General features: G+C 46.0%; 1 protein-coding gene across 7 annotated transcripts in view; it reads left to right on the top strand.

Moving 5' to 3' along the window:
* The window catches only part of EMCN (endomucin), a 59225-nt gene extending 46787 nt beyond the window's left edge, over positions 1-12438 (top strand). For 2 of the 7 annotated variants that reach the window (XM_071742577.1, XM_071742576.1), the window contains exons 10-12: positions 744-805; positions 9599-9661; positions 10699-12438. In XM_071742577.1, coding sequence (XP_071598678.1) covers positions 744-805; positions 9599-9657 — 121 coding nt within the window. In that variant the 3' untranslated portion in view covers positions 9658-9661; positions 10699-12438. Of the gene's footprint in view, positions 1-743; positions 806-928; positions 1098-2273; positions 4594-6744; positions 6942-9598; positions 9662-10698 lie in introns of those variants that run through there. The other 5 variants (XR_011725627.1, XM_071742573.1, XM_071742572.1 and 2 more) reach the window with 5 other exon arrangements.
* The last annotated feature ends 12066 nt before the right edge of the window (positions 12439-24504 follow it).

The raw sequence follows: 24504 nt of genomic DNA, 5'->3' as shown, positions 1-24504 counted from the left end.
TGCCACAAGGCCAACTGGTCCTGTCTTTTTTTTTTTTTTTTTTTTTTTTCAATTTTTGCCCCATTGATTGTTTTTTTCCCCCTTCCTTTCCCATCTCCCTTCTTCTGTTCGTGTTTTCTCTCTTTTTAATGGTTTTTGGTTCTGGATTGGTTTTCTTCTTCTCTTGTCCTCCACTATGTCAATTTCCTCTGTTCCACCTTCTCTCCCCAGTGCATTTGCAGAGGCTGAGTTCAAACATTATTGGCATGAGGAGTTTCAGGAGAGTGCAACTGAGAAAGGACCATTAGAAGATAAATTGAGTTGGGCTGGGGCTCTCTGGTTTCTTTGGCCAAAAGCAGCACCTGGGCTGCTGGTTTGCCTGCTAACCCTGACTCCCTGGACATATCAAGTGTCCTTTTTGCAGTTCAGCCTGACTAAAAGCCTTGTGTTGACAGGGAAAAAAGATGACTCCTGCTTTTTCCCTCCTGAGATAAATTTCTTCCATGGAGCACTGGATTGAACCTGGAGTCCTGCAACTTGATTTATGGCATACTTTTAAGAGAAATGTGTTTTCTGAGGGATTGGTGTATGGTGTTTTCCAGCTAAGGAGGACTTAGGCAGGATCCCACCCAAAGCCCATTCCAAGGCTGTGAGTGTAGAATGGCACAGGGGCTGCCTCCTAATCTTAGAGCTTTATTCAGCTGACCAGTGTACATGTGAGCTGCATCCTGCCTGCCTGCTTCACTCTTTTCTCACTTCAACAGGGCCCAGTCAGATAAAGAAGGGGTCAAACTGCTTTCTGTGAAGACAACTTCTCCTGAGACTGGTAAGTGTACTTTCTGTGTCCATGCCTGCCTCTCTGAGCCTGGAGAGGAGCAGCTTTGAGGTAGCATTTTGAGGTAGTAAAACCATCTTCAGGTCAGAGTCACTGCAAAGCTTGCCTTTGCAGTGCAGAATCCCAGCTGGGAGCCTGTAGAGCTGCAGTGTAGCTGCACTGAGTGTGATACTGGTGACACCTGGAAGTGATGGCTGTGACTGGCTTAGGGAAAATAACTGCTGAACATTGTTCTGGTCACTGACCTACAGGTAGGCATCTTCAGAGTAAGGGTGATGGTGCTGTTTCTCAGCTAGATCTGGCTCTACATGAGCTCTGGGGACTGGGGATATTCCAGGAGTGTCAGTGGTGTGTGTAACCAGGGCTCTGCTGGAGCTGGTGTGGGCAGAGTTCACTCAGCCCTGTACCCAGACAACCTTTGGATTCAAAATCCTGCTCTCATGGCAGGTTCCTCTGTCCTGTGCTTCATTTCCAGATTTTTGCAAAATCTGTCTGTAATAAAAGCTAAAGGAGCAGAGGCTGTAGATAACAGGCACAAAGGCTGCCAACTAAGAGATGGATGCAGTTATAGGTTTGGCAAGAAATGGAGTAGCACAGAATAAGACAGAACAAAATTCCAACTAATCTGATTCCCAGGTACTCAACAAAAACAGAACACACACAAAAAAAATATAATTCAACCCCCCAAAAAACCCCTCGAATCACCTCATGGTAGAGCTACTCATGGTGGAACTGCCCCTTTCACCATTGCAATTGATTTCTTCAGCCATATAGGTCCCACCTTTGCTCCTATGACATCTTCAGAAGCCCTCCAGGAAAAACAGCCCATTACTGTGTGCTTTTTTGGGTATAAAACTCTTTTTTGGGGGGTTAGTTTGGTTTTTTTTTTTTCTTTTAAGTTTTATGGCCATACATTTTCCCTCCTGACATTTCAGAGTCTGTCCTGCAGCTGCTCTCCCCTTTCCTCTAAACTTTCCAGAAATCCTCTGACACACACCACTTGATCTGAGCTGTCCTCCCCTTGCTGGGGAGTCACAATTTTCATGTTACAACCCACTCTGCAGTTCAGGGCAGCTCTGGCAGCAGCTTTTTTTGCCCCATTGCTGCTGAACAAATGCAAACTATGTTGTGGCACTTCAGAGGCTTGTGATTTGGGATTTTTTTAGTTGCCTTTTTTTTAATTATGTGTCTTTTGAATGGACCTTTAGCTTGATTTTAAGATATATGCAGCAGTGTGTATATTTACATTTAAACCATAGAATTTTTTTTTTTTTTTTTTTTTTTTGAAAGCTGAATGAAGCCAGAAACTACAATTTGTAACCATTTTTTGATTGATTCTGCCCTCATACCAGTTTCAACAACAACAACAAAAAAGTAACTTTATTGACAGGAGTGGAATTATTTGTGTTTCACAGCAGGGTAAATGAGAGAAGAGTCAGGCTCACTGTTTTTTTCACAGGATGAAGTCTGGTGCCTACTAATCAGCTACTGGTCCACCAAATATCTGAGTTTCTTCCACCCAGAGGATGCTTGATACTCTTTTTGTTACTGAAGTGTGATGTATGAGTGCTATAATTGGAAAGTCTGAGTCATAACCACTTAGAAGACAAGATTCTTGCCCTCTTCTCATGAATACAATTCATATTTAAACGAGCTGCTGTTTTCTTGAATTCTTATATTTTTACACGTTTCCACATTAAAATGGAAGTCCTGCTTTTCCCTGGGTTTTTAGAGACACTCCTTAAATAAAAAGCACTCTGAAAGAAGGACTCACAGAAAGTGCTGAGGGCTGGAAATTCTTCAGAAAGGTTGAGACATAGCAGTTTGGCTAAAGTCACTCCATACAGATGAATGATGCTTGATAGAAACTGATACCTGAGTGATGTTTTATGGCCCTTCCTGGAGTGCCCATTCTAACACAGGTAAAATATATGAAGGGCTTTTATAGCAGCAGGATACCTGCTCAGGATTCAGCTCCAGGTCTATAGAGATGTGTCAAGTGGTGTAATATTTCAGGGTGATTAGGTACTCACCTGGCAGCTGAGCAGGGGATGATTCCTTAGGGCATGTTTCCCAACCAGTGTGGGCTCTGGTGAGATGACAGGTAGGATATGAGTTACTTGGCTTCCAGGGTTGCTGCCTGCTCAGTGCTGAATTGGCTGGAAGGACATGGGATGTGTCAAAGCTGATGGGGCTCAGCTTTGGGTGAGGTATCTGGTGTGGGTGGTGGCTGGGGATGGGGACATGGGACATGGCTGCATTGTGACTGCCCAGGACACCCACTGGCCACAAATGAAGATTGCTACTTGCTAGTAAACAAAGTCAGGAAAATGTACCTGGCAGGCATGGACATTTGAGGAGACACCTGAGCTGTCCCCTGTGTCACACCTTGAACTTGCTGTGATCAGCCTGGTGAAAGGGATCATCAAGCCCTGGAGGTGCTCTCAGGTGGCAGGGCAGTACCAAGTGGTGTTCCAGGGGCAGAACCAGATGCATTCCCCATATGCTCAGCAGCTCTTCCAAAAGCTGTTGTTTGTGAACAGCAGTAATGACCCTTGAGCCATTACCTGCTTCTTCAGCTGGATCTGCTCCCTCCCTGGGGATTTTTATAACATTTTTTGGATGGATCCCTTGCAGAAGGTAAGCTACCTGCCTTGAAGATCCATGGGATTTCATGGCATAGATTAATTGGAGGCCATAACTTCTGTCACTCTTGAGGTGATCCTGGTTTGTCCTTGCAACATTCCTCTGCACTTCCTGAATTTCCAAAGCCTTCTCTGCACAGGCTTTGAGGATTCCTGGCCTTTTATGTCAGAGGCTGGTGGCTGTACTACACATGAGGGACTGAGCACCAAAATCCTCACAGAAGAAACCAAATCCTTGTTGTGACTCAGCACAAAAACTTGCCTCAGCCACTGGAATACACACCAAGTTCAGCACCTCATGAGACAGCCCACTGTGGTGCTAGGGGCTGGACCTGAAAAATCCTGTGATCTTCTGAAATTCTGGGGCTGGATGACAATATCTTCATCACTGCTTTCCATGAATCTCCAAAGGCTGGGATTCTTTTAATGATTCTGCCTGTGACTGTGGTAACGTGGGACAAACCTTGAGCTGAGGTAGAGGATTATTCTCCTTGGCTTCTGTTATGCTGTGCACACCTGAGCAGGGGCCATGGCATTTAAGGAGGTAAGAAATCTTCATTTATTACCTCATTAAGTCCCCAGCCTGGGGAACCTCAGCCCTGCCAGGGGCCATGGTTCCAAGGCAGGCCAGGGGGGTTCTTGCCATGCATTGGTAGTTTCATCTCTCTCTCATTTTGTCTAGGGTCAAAGTGGATGGCTGCAGGGCCAGGTGAAGAAGGCAGGTCTCTAGGTGAGGCAATCCATCACTGAAAATTCCCTTCCCATCTCCTCTCCCTTGCAAGATAAGCAGTGCAGGTCAGCAGAGAGCAGGCTGCTGGCATCCTGTGTGCTCAGAGAGTAGGAGCTGGATGTTCTGCTGCTCTGAGGCTATGAGACAGATTAGTTCTTTTTCCTATTGTGAGCTCTACTTTCAATGTCTTTTTTTTTTTTTTCCTCTAGGTAGAAAACCTAGAAGATTCTTCATAGAAAAGGGTCTCCTCACAACAAAGATATAGATCAAGTATCTCCTTCCCTTTTCTTCTCTTCCTCATGTTCTGATACTCTGTTTTTTTGATCTTGTACTGTACAATGGCCTCCAGCTTTGTATTCTTTCTTCAGAGCAAATGAAGAATAAAGTCTCTTTGCTTTTTGCCACTCGTGGTAGGGTTGTGTTTGTGTTTACTCACACCACAAAGAGGTGACTGCACACACCTCCAGCTGATAGCTTTGGGCAAAGCCCAAAAACCTGAAACAGTGGATGCTTCCTTCTCTATTTTTAATTCTGTTTGTGAGCTGTGCATGTTTACAAGAGTTTTTCAAGCAGTCTCTGAGAGTCAGAGACCCCTGAAGACCAGGTGCTGTTTCCATCTCTGGAGGGTTTGCCAACTTCCCAGCCTTTCTGAGATGGCTCACCCCAAGCCCAGCCAGCACATCCAGGTTCTGGGTCCTGCTCAGTGCTCTTCTCCAGCATCTGTAATGCACCCTTCTTTCTTTCAGGCCAGCAGGGTAAAATCAGACTTGTAGGTTCCTGTGTCTGCAAAAGTAGTTTTATTACATTTATAAAAAAATAGGTTTCTGCAATCATATTTGGTGAAAAACTTGCTTTAATTCTTTGCCCCAAAGCAGATTGCCACTTATGAGTAATTTCTCAGCAGCAGATATAACTGTGAAATAACAGTACAGCCCATTTTTTCTTACAGTGCACTCTGAGATGCAGTACAACCTATTTTTTATGTCAAAGCCTGTTTTTTATATATTCTTTTTCTTCCAGCTTTCCCAATAACGTCAAAGAAGATTTTGCCCAGGTCACAGATTTTCTGTCACAGTGATATGACCTGCTAACTCTCTTTGATATTACCCTGTTCTGCAGTGTGTGTGTACTCTGAATAATACATTCAGACTCAGAATCAAATGGAAGGCAGGGAGGAAACTGCAGGGAGATTAATACAATAGCCTTCCACAAAGGTGAGACTAAGAACTGTTTGTTTCAGAGTTCCAAAACTGGCTTTATACAGCCTGTAATTTCAGCTGACTGTGTGCTCATTCCTTATTCACACACTCTGCCATCAGGATGGAACATTAACAGTCATAAAGGAGGAGAATATTTGTGAGAGTGAGAAGTCAAATCAAATACAGCACAAGTGAAATTTTAATCAGGAAGGAAAGCTTGCATTTTCATTGAAATACTCTTACTCTCCTGGTTAAACAGTTAGCTTTGAAGAGTCCTCAGCATCTGTGTGCTCAGTCTACTTCCCATGCACTTGAAACAAATAATGTTGAAGGGCCAGGAGCTGTGAATACAGATTTTTTCCTATTGCATTTTCCCTGTCCTCATACTTTTTAAGCATGGCTGTGTTTTAGGGGAGGATGTGTGCAGTGTGCCCTCCTCCAGCAGTCTGTGGCTGGGCAGCAACCTGAGGCTGTGTCTTTCTGTGGTGTTTCAGGTTTCTCAGTGGTTTTTGTTTCCCTGAGTTTGTTATATATCCTGGGGCAAGAACTTAGTTCTGCTGCAGATCTCTCTGTAGTGCTTGACAGAAGTGTTTACAGACCTCATGGTGTCAAGGTCTTTCTGTTTTAATCCAGTTTCAGGCAGAAATTAACAAGGAGGTACAACAGTAGTGGTGAGCTTCTGGTGTTGGTCAGAGGGTACAACATTAGTGGTGAACTCCTGGTGTTGGCCAGAGGGTGCAACATTACTGGTGAACTCCTGGTGTTGGTCAGAGGGTACAACATTACTGGTGAACTCCTGGTGTTGGTCAGAGGGTGCAACATTAGTGGTGAACTTGTGGTGTTGGTCAGAGGGTACAACATTAGTGGTGAACTCCTGGTGTTGGCCAGAGGGTGCAACATTACTGGTGAACTCCTGGTGTTGGTCAGAGGGTACAACATTACTGGTGAACTCCTGGTGTTGGTCAGAGGGTGCAACATTACTGGTGAGCTTCTGGTGTTGGTCAGAGGGTGCAACATTAGTGGTGAACTTGTGGTGTTGGTCAGAGAGTACAACATTACTGGTGAACTCCTGGTGTTGGTCAGAGGGTACAACATTAGTGGTGAACTTGTGGTGTTGGTCAGAGGGTACTACATTACTGGTGAACTCCTGGTGTTGGTCAGAGGGTACAACATTAGTGGTGAACTTGTGGTGTTGGTCAGAGGCTGAAGGTGTCTTCCAACCCAAGCCATTCTGTGATTCTGTAACATCAGAGGATAAGAGGTTTAAAGGAAGAGATTGCATGTCAGCTAAAACTTCTGTGTTTCAAGATAATTCTCCTGAGGCCTCTCTCTCAAACTGTGCATCATTTCTTTCAGTTTTTGTAGCAGTGTGTGATATATATGAGGTTGGCTTCTCCCTGCCCTCTGCCTGCCTCTGTGAGCCCCCAGCTCCTGCTGCATCAGGAGAGGTGTCACAAGGCAGGAGCACAGGTAAAGGGGGTGACTTTGTACTCACAGCTCTGCAGCTGACAGTGCTTTGGTAACTGCACCAAATACTTCCTTCCAGTCCCCTTCTTCTCCACTCCCTGCAGTTCACTCATTGATTTAGCAGAGTAGGTAACTGTGCAGTGAGCTTTCAAGCCATGACCAGCACGGGATTGCCATAGTTCCTATCAAGTGGGATCAGCCACCATGAGGTTCCCTTTGTGCAGGATGCTGTCTGGCATGAGAAGCTGGTGGTTCTCTTTATGCCTTCTGCCTCCTGCTGACCAGCACTGGAGTTTAAGTGTGTCACCCTTCACTAAGTGGAGAACCCAGAATCAGCAGAAGTCACTTTTCCCCTGGTGCTGTCTGGCAGTTTTGTTCCTGTTGGAGTTCCTGACCCCTTGTCTCTCCTGCCAGCAGCCTCCAGCCCATGCAGACAACCCCCTTCAGCCTGGCTGAGCCCTGCACTGCAGACTGTCTGCCTGGGCAAGCAGCTCAGTGGCAAATAAGGCCTCCAGTCAATTAAAATGTCATCTGTCCCAACAAAATACCAAACACAAGGATTTGGTTTTCATCTCCTTTATGGGATGCGAGGACTTGGTTTTAGTGGGTGGTAGCTTAGGGGGTAGTTTGGTTTTTTTGCAGGCTCAGAATTTCTTTCTGCCTGTTAAGGCTATTTGGAGATCAATAAAACTGCCCACTTGCAACAAGCCTGAATGGTTCTCTTCATCTGCTCTTTGTGTTGCAGCTGGGTATTTAGCACAGCATCAAACTGCTCAACCATTAGGCTCCAAAATTGTCCTTAACACCTCTCTGTGAAGTCTTAGGACATAAACAGCCCTGTGTCTAAAACCAAGTGTAACCCTTTTTCTTTTATCAGAGCATTTGGGTGACTGTTTCTGCCCCAGTCTGTACTCATTCTCTCTTCATCACTGAATTGGAAGTTGACACTAATGGATTATAACCTGGAGCATAAAAATCTTCAGGTTTTTGTAAAAAATGTGAAAATCTTCATGGCATGTGCAGCCGTGGAGTAGTGATGACTTGGTTTCATTTCACAGCTCTTCTCAGAGGATTCTGCCCTCTTGGGAGTGCAGTGGCAAAGCCACAAAGAGCATCCCTGCCTGCATCCAACCCTCACTGGGCACCCACTGATATTCCAGGAGGATGTGGGACCCAGCAATAGTTCACTGTTCCCTGGGGTTGTGTCCAGAGCAGCAGGAAACCTGCACAGGGCATGTGAGTGTCCAGCAGGCAAAGGAGCAACCAGCTCAGAGTGGAGCTGATAACAATAAATAATGATAATATAGATGTTCATAATGATAATAGCTGTTATTTATTACAGCTATTGAATATTAATTTCTCCATGGTTATATATCTCAACGAATTTCTCCTACATTTTTAAGCAATCTTGCCCATTTCTCCTTCTCACTCCCTGTTAAATCTCCTGTTTCTCTGTGCTGAACAAAAGTAGAAAACATGCAGAAGGAAGCAATAATAAAGGAAGAATCAAAAGCGAACTAAAAAAATGCAAGTTCTTAAAAATCTCATTCCTTTGTTAGTGTAAAACTAAAATATTTGAGCTGCATCACCTTATTTTAATTTTTTGAAACAATTTTTGTTTAACAAAAACTTTTCACCTACCAAAAATGTATAGCTCTTGTTGAACTATTTGTCTTGTTTAGCTTTACTTTCTCCCAGCAATTTGTGCTTTCCTTTTCTCTTAAAAATTGTGTTATGAATTATTGAAGTAGCTGCACAACTCCTTTGTAGCTGAAATTTAACATCAGAATTTCTGAAGCTCTAACTTAGCAACACATTATAATGTTTTTAAAACAATTTTACTCAAAATTGGACACTTGGGAAGCAAGCACCATCCCAGCATGTTACTGTTGAACAATTTTGGTATTTCTCATTGGACCTCATTAGATACCAAGTTTTCTCCTCATCTCCAAAAGGCTGAACTAAATTGAACAGCTCTTTTTGCTGCCAAGAAAAGCTGTCCAAAAAACCATTGATGAGTCTTTTCTATTTTCTTCAGGAATACAACTGTTCATTTTGCCTGGTAATTATTTGAATACCTGATCAGTGAAGTTGTTGTAACCCAAATTCCTGTTACAGCTTTCAACCCCAGGTTATAAATCACCTGCAAGCTTTTAATGCACACTCAGTTTTTTTGGAGTGTTCATGAATCTCTCATGCAAAGAAATCCCACTGCCATTCCTGGGACACAGGCTTGGAAACAGGACAACTGTAAACACATCCTCATCTGGAGGCTCATTTCTCTGCCTCTAATTGCTGGCAGCAGCTGCACTTTTCAGGGAAGGAGGAGTGAGAACTGGCTGTAGCCTGACATTGTTAAATGCTCATTTTTCTGCTTTGGAGGAGCTGAGCTGCTGTCAGCAGTATCAGCAAAAACTAATTTATTTTTTTAATATAAAATCAATTTTCTAGCTGTGATTTTTGCTGTTTATAATTTAATGTTCTAATCATAGTTAAAAGGGAAAGTCTTATGCCTTTTCTAACCCCTTGAGAACTGTCTTGGAAATCCTGGGGATTCGTAACCCATCATTTCAGAGCACATCATAAGGGAAATAATCTGTAAAATGCAGAGAGTGGGAAAAATCTGTCGTGTGGACAGTTTTTGCTGGCCTGGCTGGTGTGTAGAGTGGGTGGTGATGTGTCACACACAGGTCCTGGTGTCTCTGCACGTTTCACTGATGCCAATGTCTGTTCTGTTCCTCAGGAGAGCACTCAGCCCAGGGCAAGAGCAAAACTCGGCAGCTCTTCACCCCTCAGCAGTAAATCTGTAAGTTCAGTGCTTTTGTCTCCCATCCTGTAAGGGCAATGCTTGTTAGGGATGCTGCTTAGTCTCACTTTTGTGCCACGAGACTAAAGAAAAGGGTTAAAAATGCAATGACTTCAGCTGGCAGCAGCCCCAGGGAGCCATGGCACAACAGAACTGGGCTTGAGCACACATCACATACAGAGGACAGGGAAATAGAGGGGCTGAAGAAGCTGCCACCTCAAAGAGAAAGACCTTTCTTGGCATAGCCTTTGGATTTAATGTTCACCATTTCCTGGCTGTAATTCTCCAGGTGAATTTTCCTTTTTACTCTTCTGAGATTTTTTTTTTTTTTTTTTTTAAAGGATGTAAAAAAAAGGAACTTGGTACCTGAGCGCAGCCTCTTTGGTTGTATGAAATGTCTGTGTTCCATGCTGTGCTGGTGCAAACACTTTTGTTGAGGTGGTTTTTATGTCCTGGAATCCTTGGTGGCTGATGTGGAAAACTGGCAGGTGTTGGGCAGTGTATTTACATGTGCTCGAGCAGAGACTGGCAGAGCACCTCTGAAACCCCCTCTTCATGCTGTGGGCACTGCATTTCCTCTCATTTGTGGGAAAATGGGGTCCTTCCCTGGCTGCAGGGAAGGTAGAGGAGAATGGCCTGAGGAGCTAGATGGCACAGCCCAGCCACTCACCATCACTGGAGGTCCCACCACCCTCCACTCAGCCACATCTGGTTGGCCTGAAATACAGGCAAAATATCTTCTTCAATGGTTTTGGCCTCTTCTTGGTTCTCTGAGCTTTCCTGATAACAACAGTAAGGACAAAATAACACTTTTTGTCCCTTGAACTAGAGCAGCAGAACGCAGTTTTGCCTACAGTGCTGAAAACCCAGAGGTGGTTCTGTTTGTGCAGATGCAGGACAATATCCTGGACAATGGATTTACTCCTTGTTTTCAGTCTCAGATTGGATTTACTCTGTGTTGTCCATTTCAGCTTACTCTTACATTCCTGAGAAGCCCTGCCTGAAATAATAATCCTGAGATATTGCTGTCTTTTCAGGTGTCAAGCTGCCTGTTTAATCCCAATGTGCAGGAAGATGCCACCAAAGTTGCAGCTGCACAGAAAATGTGGAGCAGCAGAAGCTTTTTACCAAGCAGGACACTTGGGTTAATGACCAGCTCTTGACTTGTAAATCTCCAGTGTCTCCTGACCCTTTTGGAATGACACATAATTTTTTTGATGGCTTAATAACTGGTATATCATATGTATTTATTTTCACATATAGTAAAAGCTGAAAAACTTTCAAGAAGGTTGCAAAGAATGTAAAAAATCAGGTGGTGGGGTTGCATAGTAGTTACTAAAATATTTTCTGCACATACAGGAAGATGTTAGCATACTCTGAATTTAGGGTAGATAGGGTTTTTTTAATTTTATGTAGCAAAACACAACCAGGGCCTGACCCTTGAAGCAGTACAGGGCAAATTGCCACTCTGCAAATGAATTCAGTGATTTCCATGGGACTCCTGACTGGAGCACATACTTTGCTTGTCATAATTGTTTACAGGATGGGATGCTTGGGGGAAATGCTGGGTGGGGGGGTGTGCTTTTTTTCTGTGAAGGGGGAAATATACCTTGCACTGAGGCTCTTTGAAGTTCTGTGAATTATTGGAGATGCTCCTTGTGATGTAGCAGGCAAGATAGTTTATTTTCACCTGCTCCTGGCTGATTGCATGACCTGTGCTATCAACGTGTCTCGTGTAGAGCCTGGGGGGCAAGGAAGGCATCAGCAAGATAAGGAAATGCCCAGGTGAACCTTCTTCTCTCTGTTCTGGGGAATGTGTGGGATTCCTGTGGGTTGTTGAGTAACTCTGGAAGTTTAAAGAGTGTTTCAAGTGCTAATTACGGACTCTCTTAATTTGTACAGAGCTGGCAATTCAAAAATATCAAGCAGTGCTTCTACCTGCGTGTATCCTACTTTTCTAGAAAGAGAAATGTTTGAAAATGATATTACTGTGAGCATCTGCTCAGTCTCAATCCCCTGGCTCTGGTAGCATGCCAAGAACCTCCATTGTTTTGTTGGTAAATGGAAAGAAGGCACCTGGCAGTGGAAGGGCAGGACCAAGAGTCAGGGTGATGATCTGAGTTTTGAAACCTATTGATCCAATGCTTTGGAGGAGCTTCTCTCTAGGATTTCCCTCTATGAAATAACAAAACTTCTTGGCAGTGTGGTAAGAGATTGAGCAGATTTGTTAGTTGATGTTTATGTGTGAAGCTGGGAAGTGTTCATTTCCTTCTGTCTGACCATTGCTTTTACTTCTGCTCGGATGTGTCCTATAATCCTCTGTCCTAGTGGCACCAAGAGAAACTTTCTATGAAGCTCTGTAAGAAATAGGGAACCAGTAAATGTCCTCCAGGCTGCAGCTGAACTTACAGAGTTCACTCTGGTATTCCTGGATCACTCAGGAGCAGAGGAGTCTTGGATGCTTACTTTGGAAAGGTCAGACCATCTAAAATATGCTACTTGGCATCTGTAACTATTGAAATTCCTGATTGCTAAAGCTTACTGTGGAAAAAAAAAACCAAAACAAAAAAAACCCAAACAGTGGAGGATTTTCATGTTGATTTAAAAGAAGTATTTTGTAGCATGTGGCATCACACTGAAGGGACAGTAGGAAAAAAAAAGCAGAGAAAGATTATGAAATATATATATGTGTGTTTGTGCAAAATTTGTTGAGAAACCATCACGGTGTGTCAAGAAAAAAAAAATAACTGCCTATTAAAATTTATTCTCTTTATTAAGCTGCTCTTATTTCTCTCTTTGCAGAAGTGCAATTGATTGGCCATACCTAGTGCAACTATTGTTCAGAACTGTGCATCCCTTGGCACAGAGGGAGCTCAGCTACTGCCAGTGCCCCTAGGGAGCAGCCAGCAGGTATTCTGGGCATGGTGGTGGCAGCAGGAGCAGGAGAGCTTGCAGAAAGCATCCTGGGGGCTGCAAGGGGAGCACAGAAAACTCCCCTTTACAAGAACTGCTGGGGAGAAGACAGGGCTCACTGCAAGTCTTGCCACTAGGAAAGTGAAAACCACCAAACCAGGAGGTGTTTGGGCTCCTCATGAGGCAGCAACCTTGTGGTAAAAGGAAATGTGTGAATGTCTCCCAGCCTTGAGAAGGATCAGGGCTGAACTGGTGCTTATGTGAAGGAGAGAAGACAAAGGAGGTGGAAGGATACCTGTGAAGCACAGGAAGGATATGAAAGAATATTTGGGGCTCTTTCTCCTGCAAAGATTCAGGAATTGGCTTTAATGGGAGGTAATGAACTGGCTTCAGGGAGAACTCGGTTAGTAAGGAAGAGAATTTCCATGCAGTGGCTCAGGCAGATGAAAAAGAAATGAAAAATCAGTCCCAGGTGTCTGGCTCGACAGAGACATGGCTAAAAGATCAGCTCAAGTTGTTCTAGTCACTAGCACCACTAAAAACCCCCAGAGGAAGAGCTGCTCCTCCACGTGTGAAGCTGGTCTGTGTGAGGATACCCAGAAAACTGGAGCTACATTCCTAAAGCACTTCCCACTGAAGCCTGAATAAACCTCCTGTGGGCAGCCCCAGCTAAACTCAGTGTCCCTCAGCTTCCCTGGCACAGTGTGCTACAGAACTGAGTGCCATCCACTCCAGTGAGGAATAGCAGACTAGTTCAGCTGAGGAGTTTCTGGTTAAACAAGGTTTCAGGTCAAGCATAGGGTTCTGAGCTAAATAACATAACTGGCTGGCAAGGTCTGGAGGACTGTAAGTCATGGGCAGTAAATCCTGCAGGGCTGAGCATGGGCAGAACAAAGTTGTTCTCACCACTGTGCATTTCAGGCTCAAGTTAATCCCTTTCTCCAAGGACAGAAAAGTTTCCCTGAGCACCCTCCAAAGTCCTAATCCTGTTCAGTTAAAAGTCTTGCAATATTTTGGGAGTGACCGATTGCAGCAAACAAACAACCCAAAAAGAAGGTATGTTGACCAAAAAAGGTATGTTGACTATTGGCTTTCTTTTCCAAGAGGCTGTATCAAGCAGCTTACTTGACTTACATAAAGTATACCAGAAAAAAAAAAAAAGAATTTGATCATTATTTACAGGAAAAAGTCTAGAAATGAGAAAACAGAGAAAAATGAAAATAATTATTTCTAAAAAGTAGGGACCGAAGAGGTGGGCATTAAGTGCTTTTGAAATTGCCACGAGCAGCTTATTAGCTTTCTAAGTACTTAAATAATTGTTCCTGCTGCTTGGTGAGGGCCTCTTGTGGGCTGCTCATGACCGGGTCAGTCTTCTGTTTGTTTTTCTGCTCACTGGAACCTCACAGGAACCATTCCAGGCTCTGACAGCCCAGGGTCTGCAGCCATGACTATTTACAGACTGCTTCTGCCACCACTCAGAATGGTGTCTGACTAAAAAATAGTCCTCAGGGACCATCTGTTTGGGGTGGGAAAGGTGTCCTGCCTGCTGGATCCTTCATCCTCCAAAACCCCCCAAAGGTTTTTGTGTTTTTGGACTGACTGAACACTCAGCCCACTGAACATGGGGGTGAACCACTGAGCCCCAGACCAGCATGCAGGAGACTTGGAGAAGGGCACAGAGCACCTAAGTCTCACAGGGCCAGGATGGGGAAGGTGTTTGCAGCATCTCTGGGACAACTTGGTGGCCAGCAGCTGGCTGCTGACCCCAGGATCTGGCTTTCCTGTTGTGGCAGTGTGGTGACAACCAAAAACCCTCCAGTTTTGGGGTGAGGCTGTGGTGCAGCACCAGAGCATCCCCCAGCCCCACTGCTGCTCCCTGGGCACTTCCAGCACGTGGCAGCCTCCAGGCAACACGTTCTCCTCAGGAAGTTTTGGGCATGTATCTTCAGGACCTCTCTGGCACCATTAATTACAGCTCTTCAATTTCTTCAAATTAGTACTCTGTATCTAATAAAATAAATGAGCTTAAAGATTACTCTATTGATTCCCAATTGAGGCAGCTTTTCAGTTTATAGCTGAGGGCAACCCATAAAACACAGGCTTTAATTAACCCTGGTGAATGCCACTGCTGTGAAATGCCATTACCCTCAGAATATTCAGCATGGACAGCTGCAGGATCTGCTCAGCCTCCTTCTTTTCCACACTGCACACCCCCTGTTAGAAGAGCTGTGCTGGAGGCACTTCTCCAGCAGGGCCAGGAGCAGAAACCAACATTTTCCTTGCTGGAAGCCCCAGATATTCCTTGTTGATGTGTCCAGCTCTTTGCCTCCCACCCAGGGCTTTGCAGGCAGCCAGGAGGAAGCCCCACAGGAGCTTTTCTGATGGGCTGCACAGGACAACAAGAAGGTTCTGCTGAGGCCTTCAGGTGTCTGCAGGTAACCAGGCTGTGGCTGGGCATTCCCTCTGTTCCCTGGAAGGGTCTCCTGGCACTGAAGGGTATTAAGCAGCTCCAGGGGCTGCACAGAGTTCATTATTTGAGGTTAAACGGCAGCAGTGCTCAGCAGGACAGCCCTGACAGGGGCTCTGATGTGCATCAGGATGTTCATGAGGGCCAAAATTAGTTTCTTTTATCAACAGCACGTGATCCAAGCTCTTCATCCCTTTTGGTCTCCACAGGCAGGCTTTCCAGAGGAGGATAAAGAAGATGCACTTTCTGCCCAACTTGTGCAAGCACAGGGGCCGTGTCCCACCCATCCTACCCCTTGGGTTTTGCCTCTGCCCTGCCACTGCTGGGGGACAGCCCTGGGAATTGCTCTTTTCCCAGGGATTTGCACCTGCAGCATTTTTTTTTTGGGAGGCAAAAGGAGCAGTGTCAGGACCTCTAGCTGCCCAGGGACAAAACATGAGCCTGCCTGCAGGAAACGTGCCTTGAGAGCAGAAATGGCAGCTTCTGGGGTCTTGTTGTAGCCCTCAAGGGAACACCACTGAGCACCCTCAAAAAAAAAAAAAAAAACCCAAAACCCAGGAAATCAAGCTGGGAGGGAAGACAGGGTTCTGGGGGCATTTTGCTGGTTTCTGCTTTCCACAGCAAATGAAATTCTGCCAGATGTGGAGCTTTCTGATAGCAAAGCAGCTGTGTTCTTGTGCTCTTTAGTACTATTAACAATTTCCAGCTTTCCTATTGCAGCAGAAGGATGCTCCCTTGGCCAGGGCTTCTCTTCTTCTTTTGACCATGGTTCCTTTGCCTTCCCCTCTCCCTCCTCTCTCTGCTTTTTGCCTGCTTGCTCTTTGGGCAGGGATTTGATGTGTGGAGCTCTCCCCAGCTCCTCTGCCCCCGGGGCTGGAGCTCTGCCTCCGCCGAACAATTAAAACGCGATGCAATTACAGGCAGGGCAGGGGAGCAGAGAACAACCCGGCAGAACGCTCAGCCGTGCATGACTGGGTGCCTCTCAGTCCCCGGCTCTAGGAGATGATCTGGTTTTTCTAAGAAGCAATAATTGAGCTTTTTTTTTTATGTGCCACGGGTTGGAGGGGTGGTCCCTGCAGCTCCTGGGGGGCTGCCAGCTTTACACTTCAAACCTTTCCTACCTCCTCTGCTCCAAAGGTATTTATCCTTGGGACAGCTTTGCTTGCATCCCAGCACCTTGTCTGAGATGAGGTGGCCAAGGGAGGGAGGAAGGGTGAGGAAGAGCTCCCCATGACTGGGGGAGGTCAGAGCCAGAGCTGAACTTGCTCACATTCACCCCACGAAAAAACAGAACCCACAGGAGAAACAAAACCTTCAGCTCACAGCTTCTTGCTCTGGGTGCCCCACACCAGCCAGACACTGCCAGGACTGCTGTTGGGAACCTCATGTGGACTCGTCCAAAGAAGACACAGCACCAAGGAGCTCAGAAAAGAGCTGCTACTATAAAAAATATAAAATAAAGTCATTGGGGGAGGCTTTTCTCCTGGGATGAAGTGGCTTAGCTCAGGGCTCCCTGTGCTTGGGCAAGGGGCTCAGAGGTTCTCAGCCCCTGGGGGTGCTGGCCCTGAGGCACAGGTGCTCCCCATCACCATCATCATTCTCTCCAGGTGCCACCACTCTGTGATCAGCAGGGAAACCTCCCTCCCAGGCAGGTTTCTTATTGCTGCCTCCTCCATGGCAGTTGGGGTGTTGCTGTCTGCAAAGGATGGAATATTTGGGGTGTCTTCACCCCCCCCCCAAAAAAAACTGGGTGCACTTAGGGCCCTGAGTTTGCCCGGGCTTGGCTGGAGGAGATGTTTGTTGGGGGTCTGGGCAATGCAACTTGGTTCCTGGAATACTCTGAAGATGTGTCTGACTGAGCAACTACTGAGGGAGGAAATTGTTATGATCCTGGAACTGTGTTTCTTCTCTCTTGAGAGGTGATGCTTGTGGCTGCTCCCTTGGCTGGTCTGCTTTTGCCCTCTCCTGAAAACTCCGGGTGTTACAGGGTGGAAAGGTTCCCTGCATCTCTCCAGGCTCTGTCTGCAGAACCATGAAAGCATCTGAAAGAAGAGCTATTTGTGTCAGGCACCCCCTCACTCTGTGCAAGGCCACCACTGACCTCTGTGTCTAGCAGAAAAAACCCAGTCAAAAACCTCCATTTCAAGCTCAAGGGTGAAGTTTGGAGCCTGACTGCCCACCTAGTGCACCCAGCCTTGAAACCTGTGAAGGAATGGAGTGATGCTTGCTCCTCTCAGGTGGCTTCTCAAAGCTCGTAATAGGATTTAAATATTTTTTTAAGACTTTTTAACTGCATTTTAGCATTTGCAGCTGTGCTGCCCTGTGTCAGTAGTGTGTGCAGGAGCACGGCCCAGCAGAGGTGGTGAGGAGCTCTCTCTCTCTCCAGCATCCAGGGACACGGAAGGAGCAGCAGAAGCAGGAGCCTGGCAGGGAAGAAGGGCTTTGGGCTGCTGCTCCAGGCAAAGGTAAGGGGTAGCTTCTGATCACTGACTACCAGAACTAAGCTGTCTCTCTGCTCTGGGCTTCCAGCGTTTCAAACAAACATTTTTTCCTGTGCTTAGGGTTGGGGATGGTGCCCCTGGTGGTGCGTGCACCATACACTCTTTGGGAACACGGGAGTTTGTACCAGGCTTCCCTGTGTCCCTTCTAGGCTGGCAAACTTTTCTTTCTGTGGGCAGCTTTGCTCACCCATACCAGGACAGCTCCTGTGCAGCTTTGTCCACATCCTCAGTTTTCCATCCCCACTCAGGTCATAAATTAAACCCAAAGTACCAGGAGGAGAAACCCTGACAGCGAAAAAGCCACTGCTGTGTCCTCGGGGCAAGTGTGGGGGTGTTTCTGTCCCTCTGCATGCCCTGGGGGGAGAAAATCCAAGTGCTTGTCCCGATATATTTGCCTGCACTGAGCCAGGTGATCTGATAATATCAGATCCCTCTCCGAGGGACAAGAAGGACGGAAACCACTGCAAGGCAGGGCTGTGATTTGGAAAAGGGAGAGGAAGATTTTTGTTTTCTTGCGTTTGCAAAAACTGCCTGAAAAGCTGCAGCTTTCTGAGGCTTGCTGTGGATTGCAAGGTGACATTTAGGTCCAGAAATACTTGATTTAAAATATTCCAGGCTTTTTTCTGGGCTTTTGTTTTGGTTTGTTTTCTCCCCCATTAAATGGGGGAGCTTGTTTACTGTGCTGCTTTTAGGAACACAATCATTAGGGTTCAGCTGCAATGCAAAGGCAATGCACGAACTTTAGCTGAGCCTCAGTCCTTAGGCGTGTATGGTTTTGTTTTTTATTTTCCATAGCTGGGTCTGGCATATAAAATTAGCTGTTTTGCCTCTGTGTGTTGAAAACAGGAGGAATTAATGTAGAATACAAGCAGCATACCCGATGGAGCAAAATAAGGAGAAGATAATGGACCTAATTACTGCAAGGAGCATTCCAAGTATTCAAGGCTGTGTGCAGGGAAGAAGAAACCCTAACTATTATAGATAAAATAATTTCTAGGCTCTCAGAGATGCCTTTCAGGTGGAGCAGGTTAATGCTTTGAGTCTGTGTTTTCTAATTGAGAATGAGGAACATTATTCCCACGTCAGCAGAACTGGGGGTGCAAGCACACCCCAGCGCTGAGGCCTGGCCTGTGTCTGCAGAGGGGATGGAGGCAGCAGCTCCCCAGGGCTCACACGGGCCCTGCTCCTGCTCTGCAGGGTTAAAACCCAGGAAAATTCATTTCAGGCTGAAGTGTTGCAACTGCAAGAGAAATCAAGGGAAGCTGCCGCTGCTGGTTGTCTTTTTAAAGGATAATATTAGGGTGATGTCAACTGCTCTCTTTTTATTTCTATTTTTTCCCCTCCAAATGGTTCACCCCCACACGGTGTTTACAGCTCCCCTGGTGCTATTTGCCACCAGCTGCCTCCCAGCAATCCTTGGCACTCAACTTTCTGTGTCACCCTCCCAAACCTCCTCTCCCCACCTCTCCCCAGCATCCTTGCCCCGTTTGCTGGGCAGGAGCCAGCGTGAGCTGAGCCCAACACCGAGGAGCTCCTGTGCCATTTGCATTCTCCTCTCTCATCATTTCACATCTATTTTCAGTCAGGCTGGCTTGCAGTTCCCAGCACACCATGACAGAATCCCAGAGAAACAGTGAAGCCTTCTGGTGCAAACCCATCCTCTCCGTGCAGAGCAGCAGTCTCAGCCTCTCTGGGTTTACACAGAGGAAACTTCCCTGGCAGGTGAGCCTACAGCACTTCAGGTCTGGGCTCTTGGTCAGGTTAATTTTCTTAATTGTGTATGTTGTGGTGAGAAAATACCCTGAAGTGACACAAAACCCCAGACAGAGAAATGAGGACATTCACCTTGGTCACTTTGCAAAAAACAAAAAGGGACATGAGACAATCCTGGGCTGGTTTAGATGGAAAATCTGGGATTTCTTTCCCTGGTAAATCCACCAAGAGCCAGAGCTGGGAAACTGTGGGGTAAATGTGGGTACCCCAGGGCAGGAGGTGGCCATGCAGGGACTCTGGTGTTTATTTATTTACCTGTAATATGTGTCTGGGTCCAGCTGAGGGTGGTTCTGATGTCGGGGGTGGGTTTGGGTTGTGGAGCTGTGAAGGTTCTGGCACCACTCTTGGCTTCTTCAAATGGGCAGGGGGTTATTAGGAGCAAACCCACCACAGGCTGGGGTTTATTCTTGGTTATTCTGACTGTGCTTTGGTACTGAGCAGGGACAGGCACAGCAGTGGGGTGGGGAGTGGTGTGATTACATGGACACTGTGCCATCCCCCCAAGGAGCTTATCAGCACTTCCCACCTCCTCCAGGTCACTTATAGGATTATTGACCAGAGGGTTTGCTTTTATAGGAGTGAGTCCCAACACCAGCCACGTCCTGGGGGGGTGGAGAACACTGGAAATTCATCCAGTGCAGTGCAAGGAGGTGCTCAGCTCATGCTCTGCACAGGGAGGATCATTTCTCACAGATTTCTCTGTTATTAATGCTGTTACTTGCAGCTAATTAGCAAAGTATTGAGTGTTTAAGGATACGTGGGGATGGCTGTCCCATTTTCCTTGGTCTTGTGTCTAGGTAGTGAAGCAAAGGTTCATTTTTGTTGTCATATTTGTATCCTTCATTTCTCATATTCAGAGAGTGGGGTGTGTGTATATATATATTTATATGTAGTATAGATCATGTAATATATTTGGGATTGCTGTAGCTCCTTAGCATTTTTAGAGGAAGCCTTAAATCTCCTTTAGACTTCTTCTTATCTAAGCCTCTGCCTTTTGCACCTAACATTCTATGGAAAGCACAAGCATTTCAGCCAAGCTGAAGCACAAGTGAATTTATTGGAGCCTGAAGCATCCCAGGTTATCAGGGAGCACATTATCAGGGAGGAGGGAGCACTGAGGAAGAGGAGGAGCAGCTTTTATTAAACCAGGAATTTGAAGGCTTGATCTTCCTCAAGGTTGCTAGACACTCAGAGCCAGGGGGCTGGGAGATGTTTATTGGAAGGCTCAACAGTTTTTAATTAAAGCTGCTATTGAAAAGATTAATCACCCTGTGGTGGGAGAGAGAGAAACCTCCTGCTGCTCTGCAGGTCACAGCTGGAAAGGTCACTGTTTCACCACCTCCCAGGAGGGGAGCCTTGAAGCAGGGTGTAAAACCTCTGCAACACCCCCATGCCTTGCCAGTACAGGGGGGGAGAAGTTTGCATCTGTTCACTTCCAAAAAGAAAAGGTTGATTAAAGCCACCAGCCCAAGCTGAGCCCCCAGGTACAGGAATCACCTGGAGCCACAGCATCAGGATTTCCACACTGTGGCTGAGGCTTGGCAGGAGAAGACACCTCAGAAAGGCAGAAACCCATGGTTCAGGGTCCAGGGGTTGTCACCTTTGTGCTCTCCTGAATCAAAGGGTGCTCTGGGGTTACAAGCAAGTGTCATAAAGTCATTTCAGCAGGGTAAATTTAATATAGGATGTTGGATACCAAAGTGTGCTGCTTCAGGGCATCACAGGTACCAAGAAACTCTACAATGAGATGAGAAAGCTCACTTTCCCCCCCCTCCAGCTGGGTCAGTGCTGTAGGGAAATATTATATATTATTATTTTATTATATTATTATAAAAATATATATAATATATTATCAGATTATTGACCAGTAACTTGTACTTGCCTCCCTGCTGACTGTGATTCAGTTTCATGCACTAAAATGTGCCTTTGATTGATGGTAGCAATGGTTGTGACTTGAAAATTTATCTCCTGAAATCTTCACAGGGAAATGCTGGGAGAAGGTCTAGTAGAGAAGGACATATTAAGACTGCTCAAAATAAATGAAAAAAAAAAGATTTTTTTTGCCCCCCCCCCTGGTGGTAGGCAATAGCTGGATGGTTTGTTCTGCAGGACAAACATCTCTCTGCTATTCTTCTCTCTATTTTTTTCCCTCGTTCTCCACAGGGAAGAATTCTTGTGCAGAGCCTACCTGGGCTGGAAACCTGAGGAAGATTTGTAGCTTGCAGCAAATGTGAGGCAGTGTCTGTGAGTGTGCTTGCAGGGAAAGGTGCCCAGGAGGCTCTCAGGCAGTCACCAGAAGGGTATTATTTTCCCCATGTAGCCTCCAGTGCTGTTTCATACCCAAGGCCTAACACTTGGAAATCTCATCTTCATAAATTGCTTTCTGTGCAGGCAGGTATCATATAGGGTTTTATGCAACATTGGGGGAAAATTATCTGTAAGGGTTGGGTCACTATGGTAACCACTTCTTATCTCAGAATCAAAAAGCAGTGATGATTGTAATTAAAAAAAATGCTTGCTTTTTACCAAGAATTATTCTGAATTATAACTCATTTTCTGTCACACGCTGGAGTTATTTTTATTGCCCCCAAAGGCATCAGCATTTGTTATAATTCAGCACTGGAACACTTCCTGGAGACAGGCTGTAACTTGCAATATACTCTCAGAAATTGTGGTCAGGGACTCCAGCAGGCTCCAGCAAGACACCAGGGGTGCTTTTGGCTCTTAGAGAGGGGTAAAGCCCAAGCTAAACAAGGCCTCCTGAAAAACCATGCTTCACCACAGCTGGACTTGTGTCCTGAGCCACGCACAGAGAGGGGGCCAGGTTGGATGCTCCCTTCCAGCCCAACCCGTTCTGGGATTCCAGGACAATTTCCATGCTCAGGAGCCAAGATGAGTGTTGAAGAAATACCTGAAAAGATCCTTTGTAAGTCAGCAATGGATTGATACTGCTGGGGAGCTGAGTGCTTGGCAGCCTCAAGGCAAGCCTTTCCATAAGCAAAAAGAGGAGAGGGAAGGCAGGTGCCATCGTGATATATGGGCAAGAAACCCAGGGACCATGCAGGGTCACATCTGAGTGACAACTTGTCACCACTCCAGCAAAGTTTGCATGTAAACACACCCCAGTGGCTCTGTATTGATCTAACCAACAGGAACCTGCTCTTCAGTTTGAATTTTATGAGAGATTAAATGGCACTTAGAGAGCACTGACAGGCTGTGGACATGGGGTCTGGTCACAAAACCTGCCCCTTGCGTGCAGCCAAGTGTAAAGACAGCTGGGAAGGGATGGGGCTGGCTGCTGGGGACACAGCCTCCTCTGCTTGGGGACATGGGACAGGACCAGAGGAAAGGGATGGAGGCTGCACCAGGGGAGGTTTAGGGTGGGTATTAGGAAACATTTTTTCTCTGGAAGGGCTGTCAGACATTGGAAAAGTGCCCAGGGCAGTGGTGGAGTCACCAGCCCTGGAGGTGTTTAACTGGTCCTTAGGGCCATGGCTTAGTGGTGAGCTTAGAGTGTTGGTCAGAGGTTGGACTGGATGGGCTTGAGGGTCTCTTCCAACCAGAGACATTCTGTGGTTCTGCTCCTCAGTGGCCATGGAGCCTGTCCCTCAGCCCCTAAGCTGAGCACTCATCCTGTGAGTGATGGGAATACATTTCAGTTGGCTTTTTCTGAATGCTGGAGTGTCCATAAGAGCCTTCTCATTTTACAGTTTTTCAACCAGTGTGTGTGTGTGTGTGTGTATATATTTATATGTATGTAAAATATCCTAAATCATGTCTTGCAAATGGCTTCAGGAAACCACTTACTGGTCTGGTTCCCATCTCATGTAGAAAGGAAAATATCTGTGGCTGGGTTTCCCCCCAGCTCTAAAAAAGTGAGTTATATTACAGTTTTTACTGCTCCTGGATTTGAGTTGTCCCCACTGCTGGGTTTTGTGAACCAAGCTTCCATCCTGGGAACTGCTGGATGTGCCAGAGACCCAAGGCCTCGACTCAGTTGTTCATCCCACTCTATAAAATGATTTAATATAAAATAATTTAAGCATGGGCTTAGGTGTGTTGCTGAATTAGGACTCTGGGACAAAATCTGCCGGATTAAGTTAAATTTAAACTGATATTTATCTGAGCTTGGGTAAAGCCACTGAGGTTTTTCTGATTACACAAAAGTGCTGTTGGTGATAAAGTGGACACCAGCACCCAGGCATTCTGAGAACCAAGTGAGGATCAGTCAGTGCTGTGCTGCATGAGTCACAGAGGAGAGGAGGGGGGGTTGGAAATTGGCTGATTTTTCTATTTTTAAGGCAGTTGGCCATGCTGGTGTGAGTAGCAAACAGAGGAGAGGCAGCCCTGGTAGAGACCAGGATGGCTGACTATTCATTTCAGAGGAAAATTGGCAGTAAAAGGGGATCTGGGCAGTGTTAAGCTGTGGCAGCATTTATTCTGATTTTGATGAGCTGGCTCCTTAATGAAACAGCCACTTGACAGGGAGCAGGGGAAGTATCAGCTGGGGGGTGGCAAGAGGTGAAGGCATCCCCATTCACCTGCTTTTTCTGAACCCTGCAAAAACATTTTCCACCTCTGAGTGGATCCATGGATTTCTGTGGCAATTTACATTTATGTGCAAATACCAGGAAATGCTGACGTGGTTCCCCAAAAAAGTGGGATAGAGACACGTTTAGTTCCATCTAGGAGACAGTTCCCATGGTGCAGGTCAGTGCAGGCTGCATCTCCTTGGTTCTTTCTGGAGTGAAACCAGTGGAATTTTTCCTCCACATTTCTGTGGAGGGCCAGGACCACAGGCATTTGGCTGGTGGTGTGTAAGTGCATGGAATATTATCCTGCTTATGCTTTTGGGTAACTGGGGAAATTTTCCTAGGAATGGGAAGCCACTACAGAGGTACAATCCTGTTGTACTTAGTAAGGTCTGGCTGAGGTATGGCAAACAAATACTGATGAAAACAGCCATAAAATTTAGGATACCACAAAGGTATCCTACAAATGTCCTAATTGTGCCATGACAACACTCAGAGCTGGGTAGCTCATAAATCTAGAGATTGGCTTACAGAAAACTGTGGTTGCTTATCGCTCTTGGGAAGTCACCACTACAGCTGAAACCCATCCCCTTCCTCATCAGTTCTGGGGTTTTTTTGCCTTGCTCCTGCATCTAATATTTTACCTGGATCCCCTCT

This window comes from Heliangelus exortis, chromosome 4 (assembly GCF_036169615.1).
Source record: "Heliangelus exortis chromosome 4, bHelExo1.hap1, whole genome shotgun sequence".
NCBI classification, from domain to species: Eukaryota; Metazoa; Chordata; class Aves; order Apodiformes; family Trochilidae; genus Heliangelus; species Heliangelus exortis.
Note: the sequence above shows the minus strand (reverse complement) of the source record. Positions and strands in the feature narration are given on the sequence as shown.